This window comes from Pezoporus wallicus, unplaced genomic scaffold (genome assembly GCF_028554395.1).
Source record: "Pezoporus wallicus isolate ANWC-B61680 ecotype Strahan unplaced genomic scaffold, APGP_CSIRO_Pwel_v1 contig_360, whole genome shotgun sequence".
NCBI classification, from domain to species: domain Eukaryota; kingdom Metazoa; phylum Chordata; class Aves; order Psittaciformes; family Psittacidae; genus Pezoporus; species Pezoporus wallicus.
The window spans coordinates 5,336,897-5,349,472 of record NW_026640059.1 but is presented as its reverse complement, the minus strand read 5'-3'; the positions used below and the strand labels follow the sequence as shown (position 1 = coordinate 5,349,472).

General features: G+C 38.7%; 2 protein-coding genes across 10 annotated transcripts in view; both read left to right on the top strand.

Annotated features, from left to right (window-relative positions):
* ATR (ATR serine/threonine kinase) overlaps positions 1-3,432 on the top strand; it is a 41,586-nt gene extending 38,154 nt beyond the window's left edge. Inside the window, exons 44-47 of the mRNA XM_057417173.1 lie at positions 81-234; positions 941-1,092; positions 1,332-1,437; positions 2,826-3,432. Of these exons, the coding sequence (XP_057273156.1) occupies positions 81-234; positions 941-1,092; positions 1,332-1,437; positions 2,826-2,999 (586 nt within the window). The 3' untranslated portion in view covers positions 3,000-3,432. The remainder of the gene's footprint in view (positions 1-80; positions 235-940; positions 1,093-1,331; positions 1,438-2,825) is intronic.
* Positions 3,433-4,346: 914 nt separating this feature from the next.
* The window catches only part of XRN1 (5'-3' exoribonuclease 1), a 36,252-nt gene continuing 28,022 nt past the window's right edge, over positions 4,347-12,576 (top strand). For 8 of the 9 annotated variants that reach the window (XR_008973145.1, XM_057417068.1, XM_057417067.1 and 5 more), the window contains exons 1-6: positions 4,347-4,504; positions 7,239-7,471; positions 9,299-9,396; positions 9,881-9,990; positions 10,089-10,199; positions 10,426-10,508. Coding sequence is in view for 8 of the 9 variants with exons in the window: in XM_057417068.1 (XP_057273051.1) it covers positions 4,430-4,504; positions 7,239-7,471; positions 9,299-9,396; positions 9,881-9,990; positions 10,089-10,199; positions 10,426-10,508 (710 nt within the window). In the remaining variant the exon portion in view is untranslated. Of the gene's footprint in view, positions 4,505-7,238; positions 7,472-9,298; positions 9,397-9,880; positions 10,004-10,088; positions 10,200-10,425; positions 10,509-12,576 lie in introns of those variants that run through there. The other variant, XM_057417070.1, reaches the window with a different exon arrangement.

Below are 12,576 nucleotides of genomic sequence, written 5' to 3'. Positions count from 1 at the left end.
CACTAAATGTTGCTGATTCTACTGGTAAAGACTGATAACCCAAGAGGTGACTTAGACCTATCTGGTTCTCATTTCTGCAGGTACAACAGTAGGTCAGCCTATTGCCGTTCTGTTGCAGTTATGTCAATGGTAGGTTACATACTTGGTCTAGGAGATCGTCATGGTGAAAACATCCTGTTTGATTCTTTGACTGGTGAATGTGTGCATGTGGATTTCAACTGCCTTTTCAATAAGGTGAGAAATGCCACTTGCTGAACTTGCTTTTTTTTATTTTTTATTTTTTTTGCATGCAAGGAATTCAGAGATTTCTACTGGCTGCATGGTTGAGTTTTTTTCCACTTCTTTTACTTGAATATATCTGTTGTGTTCTCTCTGAGTCTGTTTCTTACTTATATTCAACAGTTTGGGATATGTGAGCAGTATATGATTGTTGTATATGCTGCATTAACGAAAGCCAACTTTTTGATTTAGCCAATATCAGACGAGCTTATGTGGATACACTGAAATAGCCCAGATTTTAGAATATTCATATTTTGTAACTCTCCTCTCTCCAGTACCACCCTCCAAACAAAGCTGTAATTGCTATATTCAGAATTCTGCTGCTGTGAAAAGTTTCTTAGCTTTTCTCACACAAATTCAGCAAAAAATTCCAATGGTTCTGTAAAAATAAACAGCAGAAATTGTGGCCAGAGTAGGATTTGGAGTTTTGGTGTTTATGTTGAAAGATACTTCTTGTGTTGGACATGTGCCCTTTTAAATTCAAGTAGCATAGAGTTATTGTTAGTTCTCCAGACTCTTGATCTGAGCAAGTATCTCTTAGCAGCTAGGAAACTGCCACTGACGATAATGGGGGAAAAAACCTGAACACAAAGAAAATGTTACCCTTTATTTTAATAATGCTTAAAACACTTAGAGCATACCCTCTTTTATCAATGTAAAGGGAGAAACTTTTGAAGTTCCGGAAATTGTCCCTTTCCGTCTCACTCACAATATGGTTAATGGAATGGGCCCAATGGGAACAGAAGGTCTCTTCCGAAGAGCTTGTGAAGTCACAATGAGGCTTATGCGTGATCAAAGGGAACCTCTAATGAGGTAGGGCAACTGGTTTTGCTACAAACTCTAAAAAAGCTGTCTGTAGTCTAAACATCTGAAACAGTAACTCCTAGTGAATATGCCAGTTCCAGCACATGCCTGTCATGCAGCTCAGTCTTACTATGCCATTTAGTTAAATATAAAATATAAATATTCAGTGCTTACTTTAGACTCCCATCAGTGTTCTTGTTTTGAAAAATAAATGTGTATCTTATCATTTTTAAACTTTCTTTATTTAGTGTCTTAAAGACTTTTCTCCATGATCCTCTTGTGGAATGGAGTAAACCCATTAAAGGGAACACAAAAGCCCAGGTGAATGAAACTGGAGAAGTTGTCAATGAAAAGGTTAGTTTAAAACAAGCATAGCATTAAGGTATTCAAATGTCCCTTATGGCTGCAAGTTACGTATTTTCTAATTGCAACTTTAACTGTCTTGTTTCAGGGTTTTTTGTTTTATTGTTGCTTGGGGTTTTTTGTGAGGTTTTTTCTTTAATTTAAAAATTCCTGTGGTTGTTTCTTGATTAGCTCTGTGTTCATCATTTTTATCCATAAAGAGACTATTTATATTGACAGAAAATGTAATTTAGCTGCTAAAGAACCAAACAAAATAGAGCCTATATGTATTTAGTACTGCTAAATAAAGGACAATATCAACAGAAGCAATGGGATAGGTGAGACTCTTCCTACCCCTCAATCTGACCGTTGCACTGTACTCCAGATTGACAGTGATTGTAACATCTGGAGTCTTTTCCATGCATTTTTTTGGTGCTTTTCATGTGTGCCTTGTTACGTGACAAGGAAGACTTGGTTAAAAGTAGGATTACATATGTACTGCTTCTTTTGTAGCTGCTGATAAATTGTTCATCCAAAATACAGTTTGCACAACCTGTAATATTTGTTCTCTTTCCCCTTTTCAAAAGTTCCGATTTGCTGCTTCTTGTTTTAAAGGGAATATTTAGTGAAAATAAATATCTGTAATAGCAGATAAAACTTAGGGAGTACTGAAAAACATGGGAGCTAAGATAAGGACAAGCTACGGTACTGAAGCTATATAACAAGACAGAACTTGCTGTTTGAGCACAGAAAATCTCCTGGCCTTCAGTTACTAAACTGGCTGTGTCTACAGAACTTTTATTTTAGTTACAGGGCCTCCCACATAGTTTTTACCTTAACTGTTTTATATTGGATAGTTGCCAACATTATGCTTGAGCTTTAAAGGAAAATGTGTGTGTATAACTGGTATGAACTATCTACTTTAGTGGAGCCCAGAACAGCTCATTTTGAGTTGTTTCCCACACAACTTGTTACTAGACAGCTTCATTTTTAGTTGCTCATAAATTTGGCCTGAATGTTCCAGTCCTAGGTATTTTCATGATTTTATCCAGAATTCCAGGAAAAAGGCTGGGAAATTTTTGCATTTATTTGAAAGTAATTGTATGAAATAAAGCATTCTAACATTTTCAAATACGTTTGCATAGCTTTTTCAGTCTTCTCTGGTAAATTTTATCTGTAAAAATATAAGGCAATATCTATTACTTAACTAACATCCATTTTCAAGAATTATTTTTAAAAGCAGGTATCCTTTATTTTCAAAGTAACTGATGTAGACATCTGGGTTTTGTATTAAATTAACATATAGATTTCAAATGCATCCCAATAAATACTTATTTTAAGAAGTGGAACTTCATGGATATTAGTAAATCATTTTTTTTTTTCCTTTCCTTTGTTTTCAGGCCAAAACCCATGTCCTTGATATAGAACAACGACTGCAAGGTGTCATTAAGACTAGAAACAGAATAAAAGGATTACCCTTATCTATCGAAGGGCATGTTCATTACCTTATTCAAGAAGCAAGTGATGACAACCTCCTCTGCCAGATGTATATGGGCTGGGCTCCATATATGTGAAAATTGTTCATTTTGGAGCAATTGAACTATTCACAAGCCATGTAGCTATAATATTCTTGAAGGTATTAATCAGTGGTAACTGGTTACTTGTGTTTGATTTCTGATTTTAAGCAGCAGAACAATCTTAGGCTCAATCCAAAATCTTTGTAAAATATATGATACACTTGCAAGTATGTTAAGAATACACTCACACATGTGTAAGGTGTTACAACTTACGTTTTGTATACATATAGAAAACAGTACATGGGAACTGCTTAAAAATTAGACTGCAAATCTCTGCAAGTTTCTTAGCCTGACTATATGAAAAATTTTCACAATGTTGACATAATGCACTCTATAAAGTACTGTATATTTTTGGAAAGATTTTTCTTATCTTTGTTAAAGTTTTCTACTGATACGTCATAAAGGATTTTTTCAACTTATTTTACCAATAGTTCAGGTCTTTCTAAAAATAATTACTGTTTTGTTTCAGCACTAGACCTTGAATTTTGTTTAACTTGGACTTCTTTTTCCATGTGGCCTTGCTGTATCTATGCTGTATTTTTGGATCTTAAATCTTGCCATGAAGAAACTGATGCAGTGTTACAATGTACTGAAACTTACCTTCCTGAAGGAAATGACACAAAGCTGGGAGTTAGAGGATCCTGAGAGTATGAGTGTCACGCCACCGTTACAGCATCTGTGACTTTAATGTATATTCAGGTGCCTGAGTTCTGGACATGGTCGGGCCTTCCCTCCTTCTAAAAAGTGTGGCTATAGGTACTATTTTTGAGACTCCATTTCACAAAAAGTGTTTTGACATGGACAAGAACAGACTAATTTAGCATGGTCAGAAGGCTGGTTCTAACTTACAAGTAATGCTTGCTTCTCTAGGCATCCAAATTGTAGGGAAAGCGACTGGGGGAGGGGCAGAATAGGGAATAATTACACTCTTATCTTACAGTCGGTTATCATTAGAATCTTTGTGCTGTATCTTTGTTTCTGTTCTGAGAGACAAAGAACACTCTTAGTGTTTGATGACAATGATGCTGTAAGTTTTGGTTCAGCTGCACTCCAGCCACGTTGGAGAGTGTAAAATTAAATAATGTATTTACACTGGGTTTGTTGCTCCGGGCCATCAGTGAGTAATTTTCCACAAGCGTTATCGCGCTCTCCAAATCGTGAGGGTTTGTTTCTAAACCAGGCCTGCGGGCGGGGCGGTTGGGTCTGAGGGCGGAGCGCCGCTGATGCGAGGCAGGGAGGGAGGAAGGGGTGTAGCCAACGGCCGCGCCGCTCTGCGCGCCGCTCTCGATGGTCGGCGCGAGGCGCTCTGCGCGCCGCTCTGTGGCGCGGGCGGCCCGGCTGTCAGAGCGGCGCGCCGGAAGGAGGGCGGAGCGTGGCCCGCGTTTGTTTGGGTCCGGTGGAGCTGCGAGGGCGGCAGATCGGTGGCCATGGGGGTCCCCAAATTCTACCGGTGGATCTCGGAGCGGTACCCCTGCCTCAGCCAGGTGCTGAAGGAGCATCAGGTAAGCTGTGAGCGGAGCGCCACTATCTGCCATGCGCCGGGGCGGAGGAGGGGGTCCTGCCTGGCCCCTCGACGGGGTGAGGGTCTCCCCGTCCGGGCTTGCCTGGGCCAGGCTGGCGCGACTGCGCCTCAGCCGAGGCCGGCTCGCCGAGAGGTGGGAAAGCGTAGGGGTGGCGGCTGCGCCTCAGCGAGACCCGCATCTCGAAGCGGTCGAAAGTCGCGGGGTATCGGCGGACTGGCGGTATCTGGGAAGCGGGCGAGGATTTCGGTGCTCCCCGAAAACCTCAGTATCCTCCCTAAACTCGCCGTGAGCGCACAGCGGTGTCGGGAGCCTGCCGCTGGAGGCCAGCGGCGCGGATATTTGCGCTCTTTGTTACACGCAAGTAATGTTTTCGGAAGCACCTGAACCCGAAAGCGCGCTGTTTGTCCAAGAATCGACCCGACCGGATTCGGCTTCTGTGTCCCCGGCCCGGTCGGCTCTCTGCCGCGGCTCCTCAGCGCCCGGCGGCCCGACACCCCTCTGTACCAGACGATCGGAGTTGCGTCGTTACCGGGCTCATTAAAGTTATTGCTGGTGACGAGGAATAGCAGAGTAATGACGAGGGACAAGTTTTACAGCTCTGCTGCATTTCCTTGTTGTTGTAGGAGTGGGACATTTTGTGTTAGTAGCAAAACCAAAGGAGTATGTTAAAGCCTGGGAAAGGCTCAGATAGTGCTTTTAAGAGGGGAAAATAAGTCTTGTTTTCAGAGAAGTCATGTTTGGTATCAGTCAGACATCAGCTCTTAACTTTTTATAATCATTTTCAGTTAGCGTTATGGATATTGTTTAATAGTCTGAATAAGGGTGCTCTGAAATGAGTTGGGTGATTGAAGGCATGTTTGATTGTTAGTATGTTGTTCCTAAACAGCATTTTAAAGGATTAAACAGATGTTGTGTCAATATATCTAAGATGTCCTGCTCAAGTCATACCAAACCTGGATGTTTGACCTTTCTAGTTTCAAAGTAGTTTTCAAAGCTTGGGTCTTTGTTTATGGTTTATTGGATTTCCCAACTATGTCTTATACTGTCTGTGTAGCAAGGCGGCAGCAGTGTATGCTGGCTTTTCAACTGTTTTGTTAAAAACCTGGGCTGCTCACTGAAATTTGTGCTAGCTTTAAACTTGTGGTGAAGAATTGTGGCCCACTGAGGAGTCAGTCTAACGAGGGGATTGTATCCATGATGCTTTCTGAAAGAGGCTGTTAGAGCTCCTAGAATAAACAGAATGCACAACTCAACCTTACATGCTAATGTCATTGTCTAGTTAGTCTTTCTGAAGACTAAATGATGTTAGCTTATATGGAATTCTTGCTCTCTAAAACAGAAAACACCTAGATTGTTATCTGTGATACTAAGCTTCAGCAGTAGCACACTAGAGCACAAGCCATATGAGGAGCATCTGAGGGAACTGGCGTTGTTTAGTCTGGAGAAGGGAAGGCTTAGGCTAGACTTTATCACTCTCTACAAAATACGTGGAAAGTCAGTCTCTTCTCCCAAGTAACAAGTGATAGGACAAGAGGAAATGGCCTCAAGCTGCGCCAGGGGAGGTTTAGACTGGATATTAGGAAAAAGTTTTTCACAAAAAAAGTGGTCAGACATTGGAACAGGCTGCCCAGGGCAGTGGTGGAATCGCCATCCTTGGAAGTGTTCAAAAACAGTGTAGATGAGGCCCTCAGTGGTATTATTTAGTGGTGGACTTGGCAGTCTTGGAGTAATGGTTGAATTTGATAATCTTAAAGGTCTTTTCCAGCCTAGTTGGAAACCCTATTCTTCCTTTTCTCTGCCAGACAACTTGAATATACCGACTGACAGAAACCAGCATCTAGATTAGGTTCTTTGTTTGCTATTACAGAAAAAAATACCCAGAATAAAAGGCAATACCTATGTAAAACACATGATTTTTAAATCATATTGTAGCCATGCTTCCTTAAAGTTCATCTGTTTTCCATATATATGTTGCATATAAAAGCTTTAGTTTTCAACTCTTTAGAATGTTGCCTGTGCAGTGCCCCACTCTCTTCTTATCTGAAAGTGGTGCCTTTGTGACTGATGTGGCGTGTGAGCATGTTGAGAGCAGTTTGGATACTGAATTTGACTGCAGTGGAGATCATTATGCACAACAGAAGACTAATTATTGAATGTGACTTAAGGTCCTTCTCAGTCCTGCCTGTTGTTTCTTCTCTTCATCTGCTTTCTGAAACAGTTGTTTCTCATATGTCTGGATGTTTAAATACAAGTCCAACAACATGCCTTTCAAAATTATATAAAAATAAGTCATGAGTAAATCATGAAAAGTTAGCAGTGCCTTTTTCAACTTGAAATGACAGGAGGATTTTTATGTATAGTCATATTGGTGGATTAAAGAATAGATTAGTTTATTGTAAATTGCTGTTGTGCATGTTGGGGGGATTTTGGTAACAAAAAATGATAAATAATGACTCTCTTGCTGTATACTTTTAACAGTGTTTCTGCTGTATGTGTTGCTTGTGTACATCTGTTCAGCTGACTTGCTTCACTGGGAAAATAGAAATATCAGATTGCAAACCAGTCAAGATATTCTTAGCCCATTGGTGTACAGTAGGTTCCAGCGCTTCCCACCGCAGCTTGTTTCCAGACTTCATTACTCTTGGCTACACCTTGAGCAGTGATTACGTTGCTTCAGCTGTCACCAAGTAGATACTAACTCTGGCTTTTGTAGATTCCAGAATTTGACAACCTATACCTGGACATGAACGGCATTATACATCAGTGTTCCCATCCAAATGATGATGATGTTCACTTCAGAATCTCAGAAGATAAGATTTTTGCTGACATTTTTCACTATTTGGAAGTACTGTTTCGCATCATTAAACCAAGGAAGGTTTTCTTCATGGCAGTTGATGGAGTAGCTCCAAGAGCTAAAATGAATCAGCAGCGTGGGAGACGTTTTAGGTGAGAATATTTGTTCTGACTCTGTCTTGAGGAGAGTAAATGCTTAAAAAAAAATACTAAACGGTATGCCATGAAATGGTTGATGACAAAATGAACATGAGCCGGCAGTGTGCGCTCGCAGCCCAGAAAGCCAACCATATCCTGGGCTGCATCAAAAGGAGCGTGACCAGCAGGTCGAAGGAGATGATCCTGCCCCTTTACTCTGCTCTTGTGAGACCTCACCTGGAGTATTGTGTGCAGTTCTGGTGTCCTCAACATAAAAAGGACATGGAACTGTTGAAACAAGTCCAGAGGAGGGCCACGAGGATGATCAGGGGACTGGAGTACCTCCTGTATGAAGATACGCTGAGAAAGTTGGGGCTGTTCAGTCCGGAGAAGAGAAGGCTGCGCGGAGACCTCATAGCAGCCTTCCAGTATCTGAAAGGGGCCTATAGGGATGCTGGGGAGGTACTGTTCATTAGGGACTGTAGTGATAGGACAAGGGGTAACGGGTTAAAACTTAAACAGGGGAAGTTTAGATTGGATATAAGGAAGAAATTCTTTCCTGTTAGGGTGATGAGGCACTGGAATAGGTTGCCCAGGGAGGTTGTGAATGTTCCATCCCTGGCAGTGTTCAAGGCCAGGTTGGATGAGGCCTTGGGTGGTACGGTTTAGTGTGAGGTGTCCCTGCCCATGGCAGGGGGCTTGAAACTAGATGATCTTAAGGTCTTTTCCAACCCTAACTATTCCATGATTCTATGACTGGGAGAAGCTTTTTTTCATGAAATTTTCTGTGAAATAAATCTCCAATGGCTTCATAACCTGTGAGGGTCTTTGGTATCTTTGAATGCTAATTCTAGACATGCTGCTTTGGTTGCTATATGGTTGCTATTATATGGCATTTTCTTTGACAGTCATAGAAGAAATTAAGTTTCTAATGAAACTCTGGTTTCCTTTTGATACCAGTTAGCAAGCTAGCTCAGATGCAGAGCTGCAAGTAGATTGCACATTGTTAAGGTTTATATTAATGTTTTGGGGGATGTGGAATTTTCTTTGAAGACTGCTATAAGGAAAGCAAGCCCATGGTCAGACAGTACAGAAATGGTGAGTGAAAGAAGAAAACTGAGGGGAACGGACAGGAGAAAATATTTTCAAGCTGCAGAGGTTTTTTTGGGGGTTTGGTTTTGGGTTTTTTAAAGGAAAAAAAAAAAGGAAGTTGAGAAGAAGAGGAGATTAAGAAAGAGTTCTAAATAGAAAATTAGAGTGAGAGAAGTGAGAGAAGGACAAGAATCTAAGGTATTGGTGGCTTTTCTTTTTCTGGTTGAAAAGTGTTTATGAAATCCTTGGCCAAGAAAGTCTAGGATATTTGCTTGTTTCTCCATTACTCGTGATGATAACTTGTTCATTCACCCCTTCTACTCTTGTGATATTCCAGACTTGCTGCTATGTTTAACAATGTTCTTTAGTATTAACTGTACAACTATTGTTCCGATACAGTGTTTTCAGATACTTAGATCCTGAGTGTTTCTACTGTTTCAACATTAATTTGTGTTTACTGTGCTCAGCCACTGAATTATCATTTTGGTAATCTAAATATTAACTGTATCTGAGTAATGACACATTATCATCATTACTAGGGGAAAAAAAGTTGCCTATAAGTTTTATAGCTGTGTGGGAAACAAGATCATACTCTATCTAGGAGTCAAATTTCTCTCTCTCCTTTTCCTAAATACTCTTTAAAAAAATCAACTATGTATATTTTGTCAGTAAAGCTGTACTTTAAGATATTAATGTTTGAATAAGATGATTCTTTCTCTACTCCACTTTTCCAACCTTGTGTTGTTTTAGATCAGCAAAAGAGGCAGAGGACAAAATAAAAAAGGCATTAGAAAAGGGAGAAACTCTCCCAACAGAAGCCAGATTTGACTCCAACTGTATTACACCAGGTAAGAATATTTGTCAAGTATTTAAATTTAAATGTTTAGATTAATGGCTTTGCATCTATTTCCCTATCCTAAGGCCTTTTTTTTTTTTTTTTTTTTTTTTAATTGGAGGACAAAATTGATGCAGACTTAAGTTGAGAACAGAAGTTTAAATATTTCTAATAGGACTGGAATACTGTCTTACTCTATAACTTTTTTTAGATTGCAATGGAAAAGATGAATCTTCTTATGGAAAAAAAGCAGCTATTCCCTTCATCCCATGCAGAATTTTTACTTCTTGGGTTTTGGGGAGTTTTTTTGGGTTTTGTTTTGTTTGGGGGGGGGGAGGGGGAGGTTGTTTGATTTTGGGTGGGTTTTATTTGATGTGTTTCTTGTTTTGGTGGTTTTTGTTTGGTTTTTGTGTTTTCATTAGTAATTTTTTTTATGTAAATACTGTTTTGAATGACTAGTGAAAAGTTTTGTGTGTAACTTTGATTTTTGTTTTCAGGAACTGAATTCATGGCCAGATTGCATGAGCATCTTAAGTACTTTGTAAATATGAAGATTTCCACAGACAAATCCTGGCAAGGAGTAACAGTTTACTTATCAGGCCATGAGGTCACTGTATTTTGTTAGTATTTTATTTTAAATAGATGTTTATTTTATAGAAAAATACTTACTGATGAATTTGTTGTTGCGGGGGGGTTTTTGTGCAGACTCCAGGGGAAGGTGAGCATAAAATTATGGAGTTCATCAGATCAGAAAAAGCAAAGCCCCATCACGACCCAAACACAAGACACTGTCTCTATGGCTTAGATGCTGACTTGGTATGTGAAAATAAAATAATACAAACAACAGAAGTTTATAAAGTATATTTGATGTTTTCCTAAGTGCACAGGGTTCTAAAATGAATGTTATTAAACAAGAGTATAACTTTGTACTCTTGCAAACTTTTAAATTTGTAGTTAAACAGAGCAGCAAAATTGCTTTATGCTGCTCGAATCTTGGATAACAGTAAAAAAAAAAAATAATAAAGATCTTTCTTTATAATAGATTATGCTGGGATTAACAAGTCATGAGGCACACTTTGCACTCTTAAGAGAAGAAGTCAGATTTGGTGGTAAAAAATCTCAAAGGTAACTGATTTAACTTCACTCTTTATATATAATGAATTTGAATCTAAAATATACTGGGTGACTAAACCATTTGTTTGGTTTGTTGGTTTGTTTTGTTGTTTTTTTTTATTGTTTGCATACTGAATAAAATCTTTCTTACTAAAAATCCATGAAATCAACTTGTTAAATCATGCACTTCAATGAGTTTACGTGGGGAAAGTGTGTGCTGTCAGGACAGCTCATTACAAAATCCATACAGCTTTGGTCTGCTGCGCTTCTTTCTTCATATTATGAATGGAGAAGCCCGGGCTATACAAACATTGTTTCCTTAATTGTCTTATGCAGATATTAACTTTTTAAAATGTATTTATATCTTTGAGGTTTTGTGAATATAAGTAAATTACTTGAACAGTTACTAAAATAAACTCTCTTAAAGGGGTTGCCTGAATGTTTTTATTCTGGATTTGCCCATTTGTAGTAACATGTGTGCTATCATCAGTCTGAACAAGGTGATTTGTTCCCGAACTGATCATGTGCATGGAGTTATAGGAGAATTACTTTTATAACTGCTCCTGTGACTTAGGTGCCTTCTTTGAAGGACCATAAACATGTATTTGGTGGATAAAGGGAGAAGGTGGGAGAGACAGAAACACACTTTTTGATACATATAAAAAAAGTTTTTGGATAAGACATACAAATGTTTAGATAAATACATGATTTTTGCTGATAAGGTATTTTTTGTGAAGGACAAGATGATGCACATCAGAAATAAGTATTCAGTCTTCTGCAGTCAACTTTTCACTAATACTCATTGTCTTGGCAGTGTTGGTGTGTAACATTGTAATATTTTTAAAAGACCTTGAGTGTAATCAAAGAAAAATGTCAATTTCCTCTTTTTTATAAAAATAATATAAAAGTGTGACAACTTTTCTGAGGAATGGGGGTTAATTAAATGAAGTATGAAATCAAAGGGAAGTTGTCTTCCCCCCCTGCCTCCCTCCCCAGACATTGTTCCAGGTTTGGCTGCTGTTGAAATTTGTGGATAATATTGCTCATTACAGGAATTTACTTCTGGAAGTTACAGGAATTGGCTTCTGTCAATATTGTCACTTCTATGAATACTTCCAATTGGAAACCTGAAAATGGTAAAAATACATGGAAATTAATATCTGTCATCAACTTCTTGATTGGGAGAAATTACTTGGTTTTTTCAGGATTTTCGGGTCTAGTGAATGAAGACTAAGGGGCAAAATGTTTCTAGAGTCTTAGAGCACCAACCTGGATTTGGCAATGTTCTTGAATACCAATATGAAAATTATATTCTAAAAGTGACAGAATTGGGCCTAAACCTCTTTGTAGTTTAGAGTTCATTTTAGTAATCTTCATCTAAGCTTGTATATCACACCCATCTTCCTCAGAGGATTTTGGCAAAAATCTGCTTTGTATGTTTGAATACACAGGTATTTCTGTTGGTTTGTCATTGGAGGTGGTCCCAGCTGGTTATAGTATCTACAAGGTGAAATAGTCCTTTTTGAAATTAAAAATACATCAGTGTTGAGCTCACTAAGCTTTTGGTGTAGGTATTAACTGATTTTGGCCTAATGTTGGAGCACATATTAAGTAATTCTAGTGAAGAGGAAAAGAAGACAATATATATTGACTAACCTATGCCATAAACAGTAGGTTAGTAATTTTTTTTTTGGTGCTGTGTTGAAGCCACCAGATAATACATATGTAGCGTCTTTAATTTGAGCATATTCTTTTCTTACAAGAAGCATTTCAAATGATTGCAAATGTAAGCAGCATATTTAAACATGAATCTCTATACTCTGTATGTACACAGACTAGTTCTGATATACCTTAAAATTTATTTGCTTTGGTGCAAATTTAGGTTAGGCTGTCCCTTTTTGGACAGTGTGATAAATACTTGGGAAATAGTTAATGAAACATGGAACTTGACAAAGCTGCCCTGCTTTCTCTAAGCTAGCTGTTTTCCATGCAGTGCAGTCACATTTGTTTAGAAGGTTCTGCACAATTTTATTTAACCAGATGAATCCTAAAACAGATTCAAACAAATGTTTATATATTT